A 23731-nucleotide genomic window follows, 5' to 3' on the forward strand; every position below is an offset into this window, starting at 1 on the left:
ACACAGGGCTCTGTGGGTGCCAGGAGTCGAAAACGACTTGACGGCACACTTGACCTTACCTTATAACAAGAGGTGGCAATGTACTAAAAACAAAAACCTTTTCTCCCCAAGAACAGTTATTCTGGTACTGATAAGACATATATTGCAACAGTTGAAATTAGTTAAATGGAACCTGATCTAGACATCCAAATTATAATTTCTAACATATGCTAATGTGTTTAGCATGTATTTGCATAGTCATATATGCTGTCTCATGCATTCTTATCTCATGTATTCATGTATATGTGTCATAAATATGAGAGCTACAATTAGCAGCATTTAAAGGATATAATGAAACTATAATTAGTGTAGTGTAAGTTAATCTAGGCTTTTAAGTCGCAAAAGCTTTGCTATTTTGTTATTTTATTGATCAACTCTCATGCCTTTGAAAATACAAATTCCAGAATGACATCATGCCCAGTAGGAGTAATTAAAGCTATCTGATGAGGGAATTTAGAAGTTGAAAGGGATGATTGTAATTGATCCTGATTCAATCCTATTATAGCTTTTTATAGTTTAAGCTCTAGAGAAAGCAAGCCCCTTGTCAAGGCTTTATTTTATAGATTCCTGTGTTTGTGTGTGTGCGCGCGCACGCTCTCTCTCTCTATGCTTTCTGGTTTCTACTTTCCCTTTTAATTTTTTTCCCCGTAGTAAATAATGAGCTGCCACCTGAAATCCGGCTTGCCAGTGGTCAGCTAATGGGTGATGACCTGTCCCTCCTTACTGCAGGAGAGCTGTCACCTTATATCAGTGACCCAGCGCTGAAGCTATTCCAGTGTGCTGTTTGCAACAAATTCACCTCTGACAGCCTGGAGGCCCTAAGTGTGCATGTGAGCAATGAACGTTCTCTCCCTGAAGAGGAGTGGAGGGCTGTAATTGGAGACATCTACCAATGCAAGCTCTGTAACTACAACACGCAGCTCAAAGCCAACTTTCAGCTCCACTGCAAGACTGACAAACACATGCAGAAATATCAACTGGTGGCTCACATTAAAGAAGGAGGCAAAACTAATGAGTGGAGGCTGAAGTGCATTGCCATTGGCAACCCTGTTCACCTAAAATGTAATGCCTGTGACTACTACACCAATAGTGTGGATAAATTGCGTTTACACACCACCAATCACAGGCACGAGGCAGCCCTGAAACTTTACAAGGTAAGCACCCACCAGCAATTTAAATTGGCCTAAAATAGGACGAGGCAGTTCACTCTTGAAATGCTAGCAGAATGAGGTTTTGATTGATCTGCAAACTAAAGGCTTATTGAATATATTCGTAGTAAAACAACAAGAATGAGACTGTTGAGCGAAAAAGAGCTCACTTGGAAAGTTTTATAGATTTACCTTATGGCCCGTTTTGGTTTCTCTTTCTCTGAAATATTACATTAAATATGTCACTTAATTCCTAAGCAGTAAATGATATTACCAAGTTGTTTATGACTAAATAGGCTTCTGTTCTGTTCTGAGATTGTAACTTTCTTTGATAACTCTTAACTGTGAATGTTTTTGTATGTTTTACGTGATGATTCTCCTGTGCCTTCAGTACAGAAGGAGATGGCTTCCAAGCACTGAGAAACCGTAAATGATCCCAGCCAAAGTGTATTACCTTGATATTTATAGTAAACACATACACACAACACATCCAACATTATTATATGAGTATTCAAAAGTTAAACTTTTATTATCCTTTTGCTTACCCTTCCTAAGTCTGTAATGATTTTTTCACTAACATGAGAGGGTGTGGTACAGATAAATGTTAGCACAACAGTAACTGTATTTTTATCTAACATGTTAAAAACAACTCTGTGAGTAGGTGGGAGTGATGAATAGCATTCATTACCCAATATGGTGTGACTTTTTCCAAACCCTAGTAACTGTATACAATTTTTGCAGTATTTCCTGGATTTGTAGACTTGATTTCTGTACAAGTATTGCTCATTACTTTCAAATTGATTAAGAATGTTTTTTCTTCACACAGTTCAGAATATTGTTGCTGCTCAGTTATTAGTCACCAGTTAATCGGTGTAACTTGAATACAGAAAATATAAACAGCAAGTGTTACTGACTTGTACTAGAAATTGGTATTAACTTTACTATCAGGAGTCAGCTGTTGAAAAAAATCTATGGTTTCTTTCAAATTTTATTTTAAATTTATGCAATCTCTGTTTTCTCCAGAAATACCCTGCCCACTTGAAAATTTGTCACAGGGGCTTTCCCAGGGACATATTTTCAGGTGGCACAGGGCATTTCCAGAGGGAGCAGTGACTGGAAAAAATCATCCCCTCAATCTCCGTACTGAGCTGCTAAGAAAGTTCTCTACATGGGCACATCTTCCTGGTACATGTACACAACCTTAGAATGCTTGCCAGTCTTTTTTTTCCTTCTTCAAGGCTATAAATCATCAGCCCTATAGGTAATGGATTCCTATTTCACTGAAGGCTGGCAAACCTTCTGTAGCAAACTTTAATGTACAATACTATGGCCAATGATGTACATAGAAATATTACATTTTTAAATTCATACACTTCTTCTATATCTCACTGCTTTAAAGTTTAAATGTATCCATCTTCACAAGATACTGATAACTTAACTCAAACTCAGGCAAACTAAGACTCCTCATTCACTCCTATGCCTCATTAGAATCCTGGAAGAACCAACTAGTTGTTGGCCAAAACCAGGTCATTGGAAGGTAAAGCAGCTACTCTGCTTCAGAAAGTTATGCTGATGGTTTTTGAACTAAATGGAGAACAAACTGTCAACTATTTTTTTTTCCCTTGTAGGAGTCTTTGACTCTTCTTCTGAAAATGCTTAGCCTTCCTTTTCATCCTTTCCTTATTAGCTCAAGCTGACTTTAACATGCATAATACAAAAGCATGCTTTGAAATGGTCTTGATCTGACCCACCTTGGGTTGAAATTCATCTCCTTGAAGACTAGAAGAATTACCACTACTTCCCTTTGGCTGTAAGTGGAATAAAAGTCTAGCTTCAAGTTTTAGGTTGCAGCAAGCATTGTAGAGAGGATAAAAAAAATTGGCTGACATCCTCATTGCAGCTGCATGTGTGCAGCCAAAACCAGCAAGTGAGCATGCTAATATCTACTTTTCAGAAGCACGTGTGGGTAAGGGGGGCAATTTTTGCCAATTTCCCGCACTCCCTGGAGGATTTCTGTGCAACCTGGAAGGAGGTCCCAGGAAGATCACTCAGCACTCAGGGACCTACTTCCAGTTCACATGGAGCATTTCTGGGGAAGGAGGTATCGGCGAAAATTCCTACCCACCTACGTAAGCACCCACACTTCGGAAGCACGGATTCTGTCGCTGCGCATGTGTTCGTTTTGGCTGCAGGTATGTGCTGTTAATGAGGACAGCCTTCTTACATCTCCAAACAATGCAACATAAGTTTAGAGCTCTTCCTAGGCAATCATAAGATGTTTCAGAAATCTCTGGTACTTGCTTGAAGAGTAGACTCCTTTTTTTTTTTTTTTTTGGTCAAGCAGGTGGCATCAGTTCTATTATGTAATTTCTATCCTATAGAATTATGTAATGATACTATTATGTAATTTTCTCCTGTCTCAATTATTAAATTTTCTCCTGGAATTTTTTCCAGGAGACAATTTTCTCCTGTTTCAATCATTTTCAGAAACGTAGGATACTTACGGGAGGAACAGTAATTTATATATAATGAACAGCATCCGGAGTGATACAAAATTCATTATTCTCCATTTCTATTCTTTTAAAATTAAGATGCTGTGAATGTGGTTTAGTAATAAACACTAAAACAACATGAAAGATTAGACGAAAAGCACTATAGACTTTCATAAGCACGTCATGCTTTTTGGATCATATAGTCCCTACTTGCACGCTTTATTGTGAATTTATTGTTTGTGAATTTGCCTTTTATAAATGTTGCCATAACAACATGATATAGTCTTTCAGTGTTTAACTAAAGGATTGCTCTTAGGAACCATGTATTTAAAACTACTGTGAACATTGGGATATTTGTGCTAAAAGATATGTATAAATTCAGGCAATAGCAATATGTCACTTGATTAGATTCTTTAAGTAAAACCTTTAGCTTTTGTTGTTGTAAGCAGTTGAAGTGAGTTGGGGAGAGGAAAAAGCAGTGTGAACAGAAGATAGAGAAGCCCAATGACCCAGAACTATGGTATTCAAGTAATATTGGTAATACAGTCAATAGAACACAGGCATGCTCTGCTAAATTTGCACAACTCTTCCTATAGCCTCAAGTCTGTGATGTGATGCTAAATTTCAACATTACTAAGCAATACCTAACAGGAATGAACCTGTTCAGCCAGTCTAGAATAGAGCCTTGTAAAACTGTTTGGGGCTCTCAGAGGCAGAAAGAATTTCAGAAAGTGTGAAAAGGAAAGGGATCTCCACCCACCTCACCATCCTTATCCTACTATAGTATATAGTTCTAAAGGGCTCAGGTTCAGGTCTGTCTGCCAGCCCTGTACATAAGCATTTTATTGCTATATAGCAGGGGGGTTGTCAGAATTTTCTGGAGAGTGGGAAAATAAATATATCCCTCCCCACTTGATTCTAAAAGTTGCCCTTATAGTGCAAGAGGGAAGTGATTTTTTAACTTCATGGCACACATTCCTCCAACCCTAATTCTCACGTCTGGGATACTACAAACAGCTGAATTTCTTCTCTTTTCTCCACAACCAATTTTCTCCACCCCCATCCCCGCACCTTCAGTGGATACCCTCCACATTGTACATAAGAAAAAAAGAAAAACCCTACTAGATCAGACCAAAGGTGCATCTAGTCCAGATCCTGCTTCACACAGTGGCCAACCAAGTGCATCTGGGAAGCCCAAAAGTGGGGGAAAGGGGTTATAGGTTCCTCCCATTGGTCCCAGAATGGACCTCCAATGGGAGGTTCCTCCCATTGGTCCCAGAAGCTCATAGGCCCTTGTGAAGTCATTTTTGTGGTTTAAACAAAATCTTGTTTGCATCTATAGAACTAGACATTCCCTGAAATATATAGAAACCACTACCTTATTTTGTTTTGTTTCCAAACTCATGATTGCTTGATTGCTTGATTGATTGAATTTATATACCGCCTAATATAGAAATCTGTAGGTGGTGTAGGCATGGGAATGATTAGCTAGCCACATTGTGCAATCGCTTTATTCAAGAAAAGTCCTATTATGGTCTTCGGACCAAACCAGATATGAGGCAGCCATCAGTGTTAATGACATACATGTCTGCCCCATTCATCCAGGGTTGATGGAGGTGGGGTCTCCTCTTTATGTGAAAAGAAGCATGTGATGGGGGAGAGAACCCCCACCACCTCATTTTGCTCATCCTGTTGTTTTCACAATTTTTCTCCCAGTCTGGCCCACTGGGCTGGGTAACAACTCTTAAATCAGCCAGCACTGCAACATTATTCTCTTTCTTTTTGTTATGCAATCTCCCCATGAGTTCTCCTAGCAGTATATGTAGTCATCACTAGAAAGAATGTAGATAGTATTTCTTCAGAACATTGCCAATTGCACTATCAAAAGCAATCAAATTAAATTGACCAAGTGTTTTTTGTTTGGAGTTTTTGTTTGTTAATTCAGAGAGGATATGTCTTCCAGTCCTGGAGAGGCAATCATACTTAAATAAATTTTTAAAATGGACATGGTCCTTTAAATGATATGAAGATAGTGACAAACTATGAGGCTATTCTCAAGACCACAGGAAAGCGAGCTAAGGGAACCCAGCCTGCTTTCTTGCGGTTGTGGGAACTTCCGGGAGCCACGTGGATCCCGGTGGTTAGCCTGCTTAAGTCCCCCCCCCCAACTTAAATGAGGTTAGCGGAGTGAGCGTTCTACTAACCCCATTTTACTGATCATGTGCTGCCACGGTGTGCGACACACAAGTAGACCCCTGACCGGGAGGCTACAAGCAGTCTCCTGGCCTCAAGGGTCTCCCCAGAATGCCCTGTGCACTCATGCGGGGCATGCTGGGACTTCCGGGTGCTGGGCGGCACCTGATCCCGGTTGCCCCTGCCGGCTCTGTGATGGAGCCGGTAGTTGTGTGAGCAGCCAATCCAGCTGCCTATGGATGTCTCCCTGCTCGTCTATGGGGAGAGTGGGCTAAGCCTGCTCTCCCCACTGAGCCCGGTAATGCTCTCCACACTGCTTGTGTGGAGAGCCTCAATGTCTGTTCGTGGCAGGTGGGTAATCAGCAGTACTCTTTGGACTGGACTTCAGAAATGAAGTCCGGTCCTTAGTACTGGGTGGGTGGGGGGCGCCAAATGTCCAGGAAGCCTCCCTGCAGCACCCCAGCCCCGGCCTCACTCACCCCTGCTGTGCCGCTCTTTCTTGTTTGTAAATGGGCTGATGAATGAGTGGACTTCTTTGGCGGCTGTGGCAGCTAAGCCAATTATCTTGGCCTGGGCAGCCGCTGGAGGCTTGAGCAGACAAGCCACCTCTGAGCACCTGCACAGTTTGAGTTGCAATTTGGAGGGGGCAAATGCCTTTAGGTCCAGGCTCCTAAAATGCCTAGGTGTGCCACTGCAGGTAATTACCCTATTTGTTTGTTGAAAGAGGCTTCATGTACTCCTATGCTTGAGTAATAATGTGGAACAATGTTCACTTCTTAAGTTGAAATAAAATAAATATCAAGTGTACCAATTGCTCGGGCATGGATGAGGAATTATGAGGTCTTAGGCAGTAGCCCGCTAGAGTTGCCAGGATATGAACATGAAATCTTGCAAATCCCTCTTAATATTCCAAGTGAGTGGGTTTGGTGTCTGCAGCTTTGGAGACTCTTGCTCCATTTGTTTGTTAGTCCCTTTGCCCGCCCTCCTCCTCTGTCTCTGCAGCAATTGGGGCTCCCTTCTTTGCCCTAAAGCTGGGTGGACAAAGGAGCAGGAGTAGTGCACGACTGGTAGAGGACCTAGAAAGAAGGCCCAGCAATGGTGTATTCTCTGGCTACCTCAGAATATTTAAAGGAACAGGCAGGATCTCTGTCCATCTGAATTAGTGCCCATAATGCTCATTTAACTGCAGTCCACAGAGCATTCGTGCTTTTCATAGAAACAGAAGCTGGGGGGATTGCATTTTTTTTCTGTCACAAAAGTGTTGTGACTTGAATGACAGAGAAATGCAACAAAAGTGCTTCCTCAAACGAAGATGTCTGGACTCTTGCAACAATTAAATTGATAGTGGTGCTGTTTGGGGGAGGGAGGCATTGCATGCTCTGCAACAGCAGCACTAAAATGCTTGGTGTATAAGCCCTCATGTATTATGTGAAAGCTATTAATGTATGAAAACCACAGCCCCTGCCCCCTGAATTCACAAAGCAATTTGTGTAATTAGTTGCCTAATGTGACAAACTAGTGTTGATTAAGAAGAACAATTAACTAACAACTTTGGTTGCAATCCTAAGGACAATTGTTTGGAAGCAGATTCCATTTCAGTTGGCAAGATGTGCTTCAAGTAATACATTGAGGTTTAGTGTGATAGACATGTTTGGGTGTTAGCAAAATGATTTTGCAATCGCAAGAACAAATAATAAAATTGGACAGCTAGCATTATTTTCAGTTTAATGGCAAGTATGAGTTTTATTGAGTATTTATTTTCTATTTCCTTTTTTTGCAGTCATTTAAATTTTTAAGGACACTTGGCAGCAGCAGTTAGAAGAGACAAATAGCCGTATGAAAACTACTTTGCTTTTTTCTTTATTGACAAACTATTGATTTATAACCCTGCTAATGTTATGATTGTCAGCTCAATTTGAATAGATCATTTTACCTCTCATTCTCAAACAATAGGAAAGTTGGGTGACCTAATTCCAGTTTAAGAAGGTGAAAGGTTAGCTTAAAAGCATCGTCTGCCTAACTGCTTAGCTTTAAACTGATCAATTTAATGAAAATCTGTTTTACAGATGGTGCTGTAATGTCTTTGGCAGGATTTGGGCAGCTTTAACATAAGATATAAGCTAGTAAACATTATTTTTTTTATTTGACCAGAGCAACACCTTTTCTTTTATGTTTTATGGTAGAAAACATGTGGGATATGGTATTTTGGCAGAAGACCCAAAGCATAAAGTGTTGATGATCTTTCCATATGGATTCCAAACCAGAATATCTTTGTCTATTGCTAATGATGGCTGAGGAAACAAACAAATCTGTATTCATTTCTAACCATAATGTTTTACTTTGAATCCTTAAAAAATATTTTAATTCTATTTAGAATGGTTCTTGAAAAGCACTTGCTTCCCATTTGCCTAAGGCAGAAACACCAGCATTCCATAAGTATAAACCAGACCCAGTCAACTAACTATTTACATGAAAGTACACACTTTGTATAATAGAGGCAACCTAACTGTGGCTTGTAACCCACATTCAGCTTGGAGTTGTTCAAATGCAAGCAGCTGCTTTCTTGCCCAAGCAGTCCTGGGAGGTGAATATAAGTTGTGAAAAGGCCTTGTCCACAGAACACTGCAAGAAGACTGGCTTCCATTTGGCAGGTGGCAGCGTTCACTTGAGCAAAAGCAGCATACACAAACTTTCTGTGGACAGTTGCAGAGCTGCTAATTTCAGTCAAGCGCATACACATCTTTTCTAAACAAAGTGGCGACTATTTTTCTTATTAACAGTTTATGGGCTGTGTTGTTTTTATTTGAGAGCTTTGAGTATTTGTGGAGATAAAGGTTCTGAACAGTGTGATTTCTCATTTTTCTGGGAGTGGGAAACTATGAGTGAAAGTTGTTTGTCTTTAACCAGGAACAGTGCAGCATACTATTACCATTTTTCCAACAGAATTATATCAGTATTTTAACTCTTGACTGTAGGTTTTGGATAAGTATGTAGTACAGGTCTTAGGATCAGGAAGTTTGGGTACTCTAGATAAATATATCAGCCAGATAGTCAATTAGCATGCCTTAGAACTCAGCATCACACGTATAAAAGCATGCCAGCATTTGCGTACTTTGAGTACAAAATGCAAAATACCACAGAAAGAAAAACCCTATGATCTGCTTTTACAGCTCAGGGTGACGTATGTGCATGTTCTATGGATTTAGATGTCTCTGCATTTCATACTGCAGTTGTACATTCTCCATGTTAGGGTAGTTAAGATGTGCCCTTATAATGCTAAAAAGTTTTTGCTTTTCCTCTTTGAGTTTCAAGTTTAATTGCATCACTACTTCTACCCACTGTGTTTTTTGTGCATCTTGTTAATGCTATCCAAAAAGCCTGTCACCTAAGTAAGAAGATGAAACAGTCACATTAAAACTAGTCCACACCTCTAGTATCACTGTTTAAAAAAAGAAAACCTCTGTTAATGTGGTGATTTAAGCATGTGGAAAGTGCAGGCTGACAATGGATGGATATGAATCTGCCTAAAGAGTTAGTGTGACAGTCTTGAACTAATCACCCCATCTGGAAGTGCCCTTAGTGTGACTTATTCATTGGTCTAATGAAACTCCCATTGCAGTGAATGAAGGTTGCATAGCAGCAGTGTTTGGTGGATTGCATCCTTTGGTAACTGAACCCCCTTTTTTACCTCAGCTAAGAAACTGATCTTATGTCTTCGGTTCACTCCTTTATGCACGATAACGTTTTGCATAATCATTCTCCCAAAGCAAGAACCCCCTGGGTGATGCTGATGTTTTAATCTGTTTAAATAAAAAAAGTTTACTGTAAGCTTTTAATTTGTCAACAAATGACTGCCACCAGTTTTCAAAAGAGCCCAGTAAAACTAGATTATTGCAAATGTGTAACATCACATATCCTAAAAGTCTAGAAGAACAAATGGAGCATTGACTATATTTTATAGGATGGATTTATAGTCTGTCCTTGGGTCACTTAGGGCCAAGAATTTTCACGGTCAGCTGGTTGGGCCTGCTGGCTAGCATCCTTGACAGGAAATGTAAATACCATATAGCACCTGCTCTTCAGCTGGGCAGCTAGTAGTCTTTTGCTTTTGGAAGGGATGTGTCCACCACTTTTAGTCTGGTTCAGAGTAGAAAGCTTAATTATACTAGCCTTGCTCTGCATCTGTCATCAGTGAAGCAGAATAGTCTGTCTGGATTCTATAATGCTGCTTGCATATTTGGATTTTAAATCAGCCAGAGAGATTGAATGCATTGCTTGTGCCTCCTTGCTTGCGATAGAGACAACTGGGATTTAGGTAACTTCCAGAGTACCATTCCCCCAATGAACATTGCTTGTGTTTTTCTCATTATTCTTGTTATGGATGAAAGCATCAGTGTTAAGAATTTTTTTAAGGATTTGGGAGAGTAGGTATGAAATAACGAAAGGGGGGAAATCCATCCATAACACAGGCTACATTTGTTTGCTGTATTTTGCTTAGCATGCAGTGATGATACCTTGATCAATGCAGAATTAACACAGTCCCATTATTTCCATTTCAATAGTCTTGCACTAAGTTTGCAATTTAAAATCAAATATCCCAGATATGTGCCATTCCAATTATTGAACTGTCATTGTCCCAGTATGATAGTAAAAGAGGCCGGGAGATTGTGTAGTGCTTATTTGCATAAAAATCATTGTACAAAAGGAAATTGGAATGTTTTGGTACATTCAAGAGTCAAAACATGCTTTTCCTAATCGCACTATAGTCATTTGTTTAGATGAAGAAAGCTGTTTGGAGAGATAAAAGTTATTTTCTTGTTCTTAAACATAGTTGTCACTGTAAAATATTTCACTTTTTAAAAAGGTTTGAGATTTGTGGTCCTTTCAGGGTTGAATTTTCTGAAATTTAATTCCTGTAGCTGTTTGTATGTGTTAAGTAATTTGAATTATGCTATTATAGTCACATGCATAGTGATAAGGCAAATGTTGAACAAACTGTAGCAATCTAATAATATATATAAGCGTGCTTCATATCTATATCAACATGCGGATTTTTAAAAAATGTAACAGGGTAATTTAAGTTGCTCCTTTCTGCTTTAAATTAGGAAGTGCTGCACAGGAACATGCAAATAGCCTGCCCTTTTATGTATTACTGGTTTTACATTCTATAATTATTTTTAATCAGACCTTTCTTTCCTATTGAGCATATGTACCACACTGTGAAAATCATCTTTTAAAAACCTTCCAGTGGCTGACATGGCCCACGGGCATACGAGGGTGGAGGAAGAACTCCATTCTCGCAAGGATCTGGTAAACTAAGTGCACGAGAGGCTTGTGCTGCGTAGCCTTCAGGGATATATTCCTGGATGTGAACAGGGCTTGTGCAGGGAATAGAGGGAAGTGAAAATAGAATGCCCCCCCCCCTGCTTCAAGTGCAGCATTGTGAGCCAAGCCTCACATGCGGTTAGTTTACTACTGCCTTGTGGGGATGGAACTCTTGCTCTGTCCTTGTAAACCTGTGGGATGGTATCAGCCATTGCCATAGATAGAACTTCCTCTAAATAAAATCTGAAAGTAATCCGTGCAGTCTTTATGGAGATCTAATGTGAAAAATTATGTAGATATACAGATAAACCAAAGAGCTGCCTTTGATGTCACATTAAGATTTCGCTCAAGATATTTTTAAAGCCATGATCTTTCTCATAACCCTCTTCTTAGGTTCAACTTTATTTAAATTCTTGTTCAGAATATGGGCATCTGTCACTCTGTGCTGCTGTCTGTGTTTCCACACAGCCAGTATCTCCCTGTGTCCTCGGCTTTCCTATCTAGCTGCAATCTCTTGCATGCCTACAAAACTTCTTATGTATGCTGAATTGTTTTGTATAATTCAGGCCCTTACCCTATATGGGACAGAGCATCTTGAGGTACCTTTTCCAGTGAGTGAAAGGACACACACTGAGCAAGAAACTGAGCAACTGACAGGCATACAAGCAGTTCCCTGGGCTGATGGAATTGTTGTACAACAAAATGAAGAAAACTTTAAATTTTGCATTGTGTTCTCCTCCCATCTAATTAATTTCATCTACTTTCTTAAGTAGAGGGAAAACGTTTTTTAAGTAAAGTTGTCACAATTTCTATATTGGGCTATTAGGGTAGATGGTGATTAGTTACTGTAGATTTATTATTATTTATTTATTATTTTTATTTATTACTAAAACTTTTATACCGCCCTTCCAAAAGGCTCAGGGCGGTTTACATTAAAACATGACTTTATTTAATGTTTAAGTAAAACTCTGCACATGCACATTTATAATGAATTGAATTCCTATTCTATTACTTACAGATTTTCACATTTTCGGAAGTGTATGTACATACAGATATGAAGTGTTTCTTCAGTGAGAAATTCTGACAAAGTATTTTAAAAAGCCCACCTCAGTGGACTCAGGTCAGGACAAGGTGTGGCCAAATGATAGGAGCCATGGTGAACCTGATAGATTAAATGGAAATGTGGAGTTTGTGAAGTTCCCCATTATGTGTTGGGTGGAGTCCCATTTCTGCAATCACAGTAACCAGCAATCTGAAGTCTGCATGGTCCTGCATGAACTTTCACTGAATTATGTATTGTATAATTGTACAAAATAATTCAGTACCTTGCAGACAATGGTGTTTTTCCTGCATGAGCAGTTAATGGTGCATTTAAGAGTTGTATTCCTAACCATAGAAGCCAGAGAAAATACATAAGTAGCCTTTTTTCTTCACATATCATAGCTGGAGGTTGTAACTTCTTTCTTCTCCTTAGATTGTCTCCTGGGAAAAGCATATCACACGGTGAAATAGTATTTGTTTGACCCTCCCTCTCCACTTCAGGGGTACCTTTACAGTCAAGAAAGCTTAAGTTCAGGGACCTTTTCCTAGTGGAGTACCAAAAACAAGCATGTCATGGAAATGATCTATTGGTCTCCAGAGAAATGTGCTGTAGCCCACCTGTGCTGCAGTCCTTGGATATGTTGCATCATCTAACATGGCCCCAGGGAAAGCTGCACATGCTCCCCTCCTTGTGGGAGCAAAGATATTATCATAAACTTTAGCTTTAAGAGACAGAGGACATTGAAAGAAACTGAGCAACTGACAGGCATACAAGCAGCTCCCTGAGCTGATGGAATTGTTGCACAACAAAATAAAGAAAACATTAAATTTTGTGGTGTTGTCCCCCTCCCATCTAATTAATTTCCTCTACTTTGACATGTGGATAATGAACTATATTCAACTTCTGTTCTTTGACCTAGCATGTAGCCTCAGCTGTTCATTATGCCAAGCTTTGCTTCCTCTGTTTGAAACATAAGGAACGCTATATTTGAGTAGAATTAACCAGCCAGTCTTGAGCACAGAACCCAGGACAGTGGGGCAGGGAGGTGGGGAGGCAGGAGCACCCTCCCCCCCGAAGATCTCCTGTTTTCTTTGGGCCCAAACAAGTTTCACTGCCTGGAGCCGCACAGCCATTTAGAGGCTGGTGGAACACAGCTTGACCTCCAGAAATCCCTCAGTGCACCACATGAGGGGCACTGGAGGATTTCCCTGGATCTGGACACCCTAGGTGCCCAGCTCTGTGGCTACCCGGGATGCAGGCAGCCCAAGCAGACACAGAACTGGGTACCGAGCTAGAAGGGTGCCCTTGCACCCTTCTATCTTGGTAATAGCCCAGGGAAAAACCTCAAGCTACATAGTGGGGCAGCATTGGGATCAGGCACAATCCTGGCTCTCCACATGAGCGCTGCTTGTGTGAACAGCCTCATTGTCTTTTCAAATGAGTTGACTTCAGCCCAAGGCAAATAGGTTTTTTTCCATGGATGGAGAAAATCCTATATAGTCAGTGTTTTTCAAGTTCCAACATTTTTCTTTATTCAGTTTTTTCAGTTGTTTTGGAACACATCAAAGAATTGTTCCCTCTTCTTTGTCAATACTGAACAGTTGCAGACACCCTGGTTAGTGCAGTAAGGCCGCAATTCTGGCCGACTCCGTGGAGTAAATCCCATTGTATCAGTGGAAAGTATCCTTAAGAAAGCTTGCTTATGATTGAACTGAGCAATTATAGTCCTCAAACCACTTTATATGAACCAGTGCCAGTTATATCAGTTAGAAATGGGACCATTCTAGGTTCTCTCAATTTTTAAAACTGAATTTGAAAGTGACCAAGAAAACCCTTTTCAACTGGTGATGATAGACAAGGGCCTTCCTGGGTAAACAACAACAAAAAAATCTTCATATTTAATAGAAATGAAACTGAGGAGAAAGCTTGATATTGCTGAAAGTGAATGTGGATAGTCCATGAGTAGAACTTCAGTACTGTAATTTAGATTGCCACTGTCTTTATGATGCTCCAGAGGCATCATGGACAAAATACAGATAACTCTTCAACCAAAGCTCAGTTGAAGTTATATTCAGACATCCCAAAATCTTTGATGTGAGATAAGGGTTAAGATGCTTTCAATGTTCTCTCCTGCTCTAAAAAGCACGGAAATTGCAAGTTAAGGTGCCAACCTTGCGTGCCATATAAGTTCTAAAGACTATGTACAGTCTTGTGTATTATGCTGGTTCAGTCTTGTGTATTATGCTGGCTCCATGCACCCAACCTATTCACAAGTACACTCTATGTCCTTACTTGTGAGTAGACCCACAACCTTCTGAGAAAACCTTGGTTCCTTGCCTGTTAGTAAACTGCATACTCAAGTATAGCCCATCCACTCTTACTCATGAGTATACCTTTCAGCCTTATGAATAGACCTCATACTCACAGGTAACATTGAAGGTCTGTTCATGAGTAAGGCTATCTATAGTGAATATGGATACACACTTACTCACTAGTAAAACTGCACCTATCATGAATAGACTGCACCCTTACTTGTATGTAGACTTTTAACCTTAGACTGAAATCTTGCATCCTTCCTCAAAGTAAACCTACTCACAAGTAAAAATGGGGTCTGCTCATGAGTAAAGATGTGATGTCTACCCATAAATAATGTTAAGAATCCACCTGCAAGTAAGTTCAGGACTCCTCATGAGTAAGAGGTTCCAAGCCCTGCTATACTACACAGCATTTGGGTAAAGAACTTTGTCTTGTAGAGATAAGTCAAACAGAAAACCATCAGCTATATCTGTAGGGATTTATTGTAGCTGGACTGGGGGCTTCTTGAATTTCTTATTGGACATGTAACATACAGGTGGCATTTTGAGGAAGCACTGTAAAGATGCATCAAGCAGAAATCCACCAGGGACATCTCTATCAAGTAACTGTGGAAATTGAACTTGTTGAATGTATGCCTGGCTGCATCCCTTCCCAGACCAATCTTGAGCTGAAAGACCAAGGCAAAGAGTGGGTGCATGGAGCCTCATTTCTAAAGCAGCATAATATAAGAAACTGTACAATCTTTACAGGTTATACAGCATGGAAGTTAAAATGGGCACCATAACTATGCTTTTGTAGACTCCTGAATATTGAAAGCATCTTAACTTTAATCTTAAACTGAAGACTTTTGGATGACTGAATCTGTAGGCTTTTTTGGGCACTGTGGGAAAGGAAAGTTTAACAGTATTTCTTGTCCATGTTGGCTAAATGGAGCTTCCATATTCACAGAGAGTATCTCTCTGATATGGAAAGTTCATATTCAAAGGCAGTCTGCCACTACTTCCCCTGCCAACAAGCTGCCACCACCTGCCTCCTAAGTCCACTTGCCATCTCATCCCACCTTGTGTGCCCTGACAAGGCTCCTTGCTGCTGCCTCCCTGGAAGGAGAAAATAAAAGCCCATAAAATGAAAGGGAGGTGGAAGGGAATGTCTTTCTAGATCTAGATCTCGGGAGTAATGGCAGGTGAGAGGGCATGCCCTCAACTCCTGACTGTAGGCTCCCAATGGCATCTGGTGGGCCACTGTGTGAAACAGGATGCTGGACTAGATGGGCCTTGGGCCTGATCCATCAGGGCTGTTCTTATGTTCTTAGATGTGCCAAAGTGCTTCCAGTCTCATGACCATTCAGAACGAGGAAGTCACATCCCAGCTATTTGTAATTGGATTTGCACCTAATTTTGGAGGGATGGTATCTCTTGTCACCTAATTGATGTTGGCATACAGTCAGGTAGATCTGATAGACAGTTTTGATTTGGGATGTGCCAAAAGGCGATTTGGCTTTCCGAATTGTTGCCAGCACCTCCCTTTTAAATTCAAGGGCTTACACAGCCCCTTTAAAGCAGAGGAGAGCAGGTCTGTACCTGCTCCTCCTCCACTCATTGCATGTGCAAAGGCCATGTGTGTGCTGGTGCCGCACAGGGGCAGCTGGGAGATGCCCCGCTGGCAGGCGGGCATAGCTGGGTGTGTGTGTGTGCCAGGATGGCAGCAGAGCTGGCAAGCAGAGGAGGAGCAGGTACGGATCACTTTAAAGGGGCTACATAAGCCCTCAAATTTAAAGGGAGGTGCTGGCAATTCAGACAGCCGAAATGCGTTTCAGCACATCCCTAGTTTTGATCCCTAATAGAATGTTTAGGACATATAATGGTTGAGTGTTTAAGCAACTCTTCATCTTAACTATACTGGCACTACCATGCCAGTATAATACTCAGTGTATGGAGCCACATTTTAAGAATTATATACAAACTGGAGTGATTTCAGAGGAGAGCAACAAAGACAAATGGTTTGCCATGCAAGCAGTGGTCCCTCTAATTTTTTTCATTTCTGTGCGGAATGAGTTTTGTGCTGGGCAGCAGTATCAAGGTAGTATGTGTGCACCTGCATTTAGAATGGGGCCTTCCTGATTAAACCTGAGCGGGATCTAAAATGTAAAATGTAAATAAGGTTTAGTACAAAGGGTTACTACAAGTGTGTGAACAAGTTTTTTCAGATTTGTTGCAGACATTTTGGAATAAGAATCTGGTGGAATAAACGTGTTATGATATCTGCTGTGTTCATGAGAATGATGTAAAAGTCACACTGAATACAAAAAAATACTCAATTTTACTACTCCAGTTCTGCAACTCATGGTATATTTCTGTTGTAGCTCTTAATAGTGAACAAGTTATCCGGAGCTGAACTGGGTCCATTGAATGAATTAAATTCCCAAATTTCCTCTAGCCATAGAATTCTACATTCTATATTTGCATATAGAATGATAGTATTCTCTTTCAGCTGTTTCAATTGTCTGAAATAGAATGATAATAAAATTACATTAGGAACAGTGTTTATGCGCACGCACGTGCACACATGCGCACACAGAGAGTTTTCAGTGTTAGGTGCAATCATACAGCACAAGGAATCTTTTAGTGATACAATGAGCTATAAATTAATAATAATAATAATAATAAATAATCTGCCACACAATACACCAGATATAACTGTAGTCAAGAAGAAAGAAAAACAAGTCAAAATAATCGACATAGCAATACCAGGGGATAGCAGAACAGAAGAAAAAGAAATAGAAAAAACCACAAAATACAAAGATCTACAAATTGAAATTGAAAGGCCGTGGCAGAAAAAGACCAAAATAATCCCTGTGGTAATTGGTGCCCTGGGTGCAGTTCCAAAAGACCTTGAAGAGCTCCTCAACACCATAGGGGCCACAGAAATCACCATCCGCCAATTACAAAAAGCAACTTTACTGGGAATAGCCTATATTCTGTGACAATATCTATAATAATAATAACAGCAACGATATTGATAATAAAATTCAGCTATCCCAGGTCCTTGGGAAGGACTCAATGTCTGGATAAAACAGACCAGTCAATAATACCTGTCTGTGTAAACAACAATAATAAACAAACAATAAATACATTCCTGTGCAAGTGTGTGGGGGCACAGTTACTGGTAACTGACTCTAGGGTTAGAAATTTGTGGGTTTCATGCATTTTTTTTGTATCTAAATTGTAATTTTTTTAAAAAAATGTCTCCCCTGCCATGTTTCTTACATGAGCATTATGTGAAAGAAGTAAAATATGCTATGTAGATGGGTCCTCAGTTTATGGTTGTAATGGTTGATAGAAAACAGATTTAATTTTTAAAAACTGCTTTTGATAAGCAGCTTTGATCTAGAATACTGAGCAAAGGATTTTGCTCCAAAGTGGAATTCCCAATTTTACCTGGTCATGAGCAAATTGGACAAATTTTACTGGTCATGAGCAAATTGGACAACTTGAAACAAGTATCCTTTGTCTGTTGGTAGGAATGCTGAAAAACAAGAAGCAAGAAAAGCAATTAATATCAATATTCTAGGTATTGTTATTCATGGAGGAAAGCAAGTCATTTCCCCACATAAAATAATGCCTAAATATTTTACACAGGGTAAAAAAAAATCATCGGCCACTCTGCTGCCTATTCATTTGGCTTTCTTGGGTCTCTATAAAGCTCCCTTTGTAGGCACCACAAACTTAACTTATTTTATGTCATCTGAAATCTTTGCCACCTCATTGGCCTTTCCCTCTTCAGATCATTAATAAATACATTAAGCAAGACTTGTCTTACTATGGAACATTTGGGTAACCCACTCTGAATTTTTTCCATGTTGTACACAGACCATTAATTCCTAATTTGTTTTGTGACTCTTTTGTATCATGTCACTAGTTCAGTTTTCATCCCGCAAGCCCATAATTTTATAATAGCCTTTTGTGAAGGACATTAGCAGGGTTTTTTTTTTTTTAAATGTCTAAACATTTTTTGCCAATCTAGGTTTTTTTCTACTCTTATGTTAACATTGGAAATCTTCTATGACTACAGATACATGGATTTTATAGGAAAGTGGTAGTATGTGTCAAGGCTTTCAAAGAGTCTTGGAGGCTATTCTCACGAGCAGCAGAAACCAGGCTAAGCAACCCCAGCAGCCAGCCTTCTTAAATGTCTTCCCTGTTAAACGCAGTTAGCAGGTCCACACTGTGGTGATTTATGAGTAGATCCCCTGGTGGAGAGGCTACAATGAGCCTCCTGGTGTCGAGGGTTCCCCAGAATGCCCCGCACACTTGCGCGGGGCATTCTGGGACTTCCGGGGGCGGGAGGTCCTTGATCCCCGCTGCCCCAACCGGCTCAATGACGGAGCCAGTAATCGTGTGAGTGGTTGATCCATGCAGGGGGTGCAAACGTCCTTCAGGCTCTCCATACTGCTCGTGTGGGAAGCCTCCCTATGGTGCAAAATGTATTTGTTTTTATCTAATTTTAGTCAATTATGGCTCTGTTCTCAATAATGTCCATTATTTATTTACAGTATTTAAAATGTTCAAATACTCGCCTTTCTCCATCATGGGTTCAAGGCAGCTAAGAACATCTCTGAAATACCATAAAAGATGCAATTACAATTTTAAAAAGTTACTATAACTGAGCATAAAATATTAAAGAAAAATGCAAACAAGATTTTAGAACATGAGAGAAGGCTTACCAGAAGCCTTATGGATTTTGTGAGTTGGCAAACCATTAAAAGAAGGTAGCTATTTGAGTCTCCTGGAGGTTTTTCACACATGGTTCTATGCCTCGTGGTATCTGAAGATCGAATCTGCTTTGCAGCAGATTCGAGGCATTTTAATTCAAAGGATTAGATGGACCATTCACATAGCCATCAGCACCTCTATCAACACCTTCGGAGAAAGCAGAAGCCCCAGAGTTTTCCCCCCAAAAGCTGCTGGAAATAGAGGATTTTTTAACCCCGGAGTTGGACATAACTCGGGCTAAGCCAGAATTCGCAGCCTCCATTTGGGGAGAATCAAAGTCCTGACTGTCCTGGTCCCTCAAATGGAGGTCAGATTAAATCTAGCGAATATGTGGACTGGCACACTCCAATCAGGACTGGATTTTAGGGGAAAGCCCTGTCTGTAAAACCTCCTGGGGGAACCAATTCCACCAAATGGGGGCTAGCACTGAGAATACAGAGAGCATTGCCTGTTTTCTTCAAATTTAGAGTAAAGCAGCTGATAGAGTGAAGGTGAATTGAATAATTCACCATTAATCAGAAAGCAGAACCATTAAAAATTGTGTTCAGTTCCACTTCTGCAGGGATGTAGGAAGGTTGGTGGCGGCCCTGGAATTGGATGCAGCAGTCACTGCTGGGTGTGCTACCCTTTGCCAGCCACACTCCTTCCGCTTGCATCAGCACACCAACACACAGTCTGTCCAGCCAGCGAGCGCTTTGGTCTGGCTGGGTGCTTCTTTCCTCTCCTTTGAGCATATGGTAAGTGGTGTCACCTCAGCAGGTAACTACAGACAGCACCATTAATAAATGAGAACCGGAGAGGGTATGGTTCATAGGAATGGAGGTGCTACCACCTGAATAGAATTGTGCTTGTCTTAAAAATAAATAAATTATAAAGATTCTTCTTACTGTTGCTCTCTCATGAGACTATGACAAACACAGTAGGCATGTTGTATGAACAGTGACAGTAGAGGAGCTACACTTTGTTCTTCACTGCAAATCTTCAGAAGCAGAGTTGCATATCTCTGTTTTGCTCTGAAATGAAAGTACAGTCGTGAACAGTTATTAAACGGTACTATAAATATATGGAGGTAGCCAATGGCACAGCGGGGATATGACTTGACTAGCAAGCCAGAGGTTGCCGGTTCAAATCCCTGCTGTAAACACCTCTATCGGACAGCAATGATATAGGAAGCTGCTGAAAGGTGTCATCTCATAATGCTCTGGAGATGGCAATGGTAAACCCTTCCTGTATTCTACCAAAAGACAACCACAGGGCTCTGTGGTCACCAGGAGTCAACACTGACTTGATGGTGCATTTTACCTTTACTATAAATATGCAGTCTCCATCCCTATGGCAAACATTCGTAATACCAATTATGATCAGAAGATTCTGACTAAACAGTTATCTTTTAACAATTGTGCTGATAGTTGTTGCCTGCTGAAGTTACAGCACTCCGCTTATGCTCAGAGGCACATGTTACTAAATTCTTCTTAAACATTGCTGTGACACTGATTCCCAGCTTTTGCTGTTGCCACAAGCTATGTTGGAGCACAGATGGCCTAGCCCAATAGTGTTTCCATGGTTATGGCTTTGTAGGTGAGTACAATCTCTCAGTCTAGACATCAGGTTTCATTCACCCATCATGGGTCCTCAGACTCCCTCACATTTTGGAGCTCAGTCAGAGCTGCACACTGATAACAAACCCTGTAAACTAAAGGTGGTTTTTTATTTGTTTGTTTGTTGGGGGGTGGGGGCTTTAATCTGATATTATTCTATGGACAGCTAGGAACTCATACTTGCCAACATGTCCCTATTTTCCCATCCAGGTGAATGGGAAAATAGGGACATTTTGGTAGGTATGGGAACTGTGACTCTACCTTGTTTAAATAGCCCTAGTATGCCTGCAAACCTCAATTTAAATAATCAAGTAATCAATATGCAATGATTTTCTGTATTTCTGGGAAGAATGAATCCTCTAGTCAGAGGCGGAAAAAGCTTTAGGCCCAGCCAAAAGGAAAGACCTCCCTAGGGAAGGACTGCAAGTAAAGTAGTAAAGTGATTATTAATCAGGTTTTCATATCCATCTCCCATCCTCCAAACTCTGTCTAAATAGCCATCTCCTTTCTCTCCTTTCTAGGACTCTATCTTAACTTAACAAAAAGGAAAACCTTAACTTGCCCTGCTTAGGATGAATAGTAAGGAAATAATAAAGAAGCTTCCCACCCATTGCAACTTTGGAGCCTAACAAGGCCTTGTTGCTGGGAGGTTTATGGAGCACCAGACTGTCAGTCCTAGGCTCTGCCTACCAATCTCTGCTGATGCTGCTCCTCCTCTTTTCAGATGGCTAACTGGGAAAGATAATTTCTTTCATATATAGCTGGAGCAGGGAGCCCTCATCACTTCTTAAAAAAGACTCTGAGTGCCCAATTATTGGCTTACTTATTCTGAGCCAGTTGCCACTTAAAAAAGAAGAAGAGGTTCAGTTCTGGTTGAGGCTCAAGTCAACCTTGAGATTTTAGATTCAGGTTCAGTCCTGGTTCACTGAAAAAATATGCCTGAACAAGTGCTTGGGTTTGGGTTTGAGTTCGATTCTACTCTCTGTCATTAATATAACCAGAAAATGAAAAACCAGGTGGGATATACTTGAACTAGAGGCTATGAAAGTTGTCTTTTGAGGATACTACAAGCTGGCTACTGATTCTACTGATTCAGTATCTTCTGGTTCCACAAGGAATTTCTCATTTGATCAGACTGGTGATCCTTGCTAAGATTCTCTTCTACTTTAGTATGTGATATAAGCTGTCTCTCGATGTATTTTACTGATACTCCTTCACTTACAATTTTGTGTCCTTTGCTTTTTTTGTGTTTTTTGTTTTTGTTTTTTTGTTCAGTAGTATAATCTGTTTATATAGCCTAATCTGTAAGAATTAACTGAAAATTGTAAGTGAGAATTGTGCATCAGCCTTAGAAGACTTTTAACCGACTTTTTAATTTTCTAAGAAAAGGCATAAACTAATGTTGGAAAGGGAGCCTTCCATAGTGTGTTTCTGATACAAGATTGGAAGAAGTTGATCCCTGTTAGTTTCATACCAGTGGGTGTGTGCCAGTATGCAATCTGGTCCAAGGAATATCCAAAATGTCTGTGTCTCTTGGCTATGGCCATTAGCCAGTGCATGGAATTCTTGTGGCTTTACTACTATAGTTTCTTGCTACCGTCAGAGGGTGTTGCATTTAGAATGTTCTGTTAATTAGGTGAAGTTTCGGAATGAAGGTTGTAATTTCTGGTTTTGGCTTTTGGTTTATTTTTAGTTTTTCCACTGATTTCTGGTGCCTTGTGGGACATTTACTGGATGAAGTATTAAAAAGACCGCCTGCAAGAAAGGGCGGGCAAGTGTCCACAGGATGGAAAGCTGTAATTTGTTGTTGCTGTTGTTTTTTTAATTATAGAAACCATATATACCCTTGAATGACAAAGAGTATTTTTAGAAGTGTTCATATGTTTTTCAATCAGTAGTTAATGTTTCTGAGCATTCCCCAAGCATCTACAGTTTAATGTACATAGGTGGTCACAATATTATTATGTCTTCTCTTCCTTCAAATTTAGTTTTACTTCAGAATTCAAACTGGCTAGCTCCATTATCTAAGTTTAATGTTCCAGGTTTATCTAAAACATTTACCTTAATTTCAATTCTAGTGAGTAAAACAAGGTTCTTAAAAGAGGTTCTCTTAAAGGAGACTTGAAGTGGCATGAAAAACCTTTGCTAGCCAAGGGATGGCTTTTGAGCATTCAGTAATCTGGAAGGCGTGATACTTCACCATTGCCCCCAAGCGTTCCTAGGACTCCTGCGTAGTTCCTGTAGCATAATTTTCCTTCATGTTTTAACAACAGTTTTTTCATGTGATTTGAAACTGGATAGTTAAGAATGGAACGTCTTCTGAAACTTCATAGTTAACACATCATAAAGTTGGTAGTATCACATTTTTAAACTAGTTTTTGTTTAAGTGTGAGTTAATGTAGAAAGTTAACAGACAGTGCAGACAGAAATACAAAAACATAACAGCTGATTTCAAGACTAAGAGTTGCAGCAAGCCGTGCTTCTGCTTGTGTGCAGAGGGAAGTGGTGGTTTTTGGTGACCCCCTTTTCCTTTCTTATTTTCAGGAAGCCACCATCCGTTCCTTCTGGAAATATGTCCTGGGGTCCCCCAACCCTTAGAAGGCACAGGCCACTGGAGAGGGAAGGTGGGCTCACCAAAGATCACTCCTCCTTTCCAGTGTTCTTTCTAATTTTTTTTTCATCTGTGTGTGGAATGAGTATTGCTCTGGGTGGAAGTATCAAGGCAGTGTATGTGCATGTGAATTCAGGGTGGGGCTTTCCTGATCCAACCTGAGCGGGATCAAAAATTGACTGAGTGGACATAAAA

The 23731-nt window shown here is 40.3% G+C and overlaps 1 protein-coding gene across 17 annotated transcripts in view; it reads left to right on the plus strand.

The window, feature by feature from the left end:
- ZFHX4 (zinc finger homeobox 4) overlaps positions 1–23731 on the plus strand; it is a 284051-nt gene that overhangs the window by 38064 nt on the left and 222256 nt on the right. For 16 of the 17 annotated variants that reach the window (XM_053249343.1, XM_053249338.1, XM_053249350.1 and 13 more), the window contains one exon: positions 691–1193. In XM_053249343.1, the coding sequence (XP_053105318.1) occupies positions 691–1193 (503 nt within the window). The remainder of the gene's footprint in view (positions 1–690; positions 1194–23731) is intronic. The other variant, XM_053249353.1, reaches the window with a different exon arrangement.

Source organism: Hemicordylus capensis, chromosome 4, assembly GCF_027244095.1.
Source record: "Hemicordylus capensis ecotype Gifberg chromosome 4, rHemCap1.1.pri, whole genome shotgun sequence".
NCBI classification, from domain to species: domain Eukaryota; kingdom Metazoa; phylum Chordata; class Lepidosauria; order Squamata; family Cordylidae; genus Hemicordylus; species Hemicordylus capensis.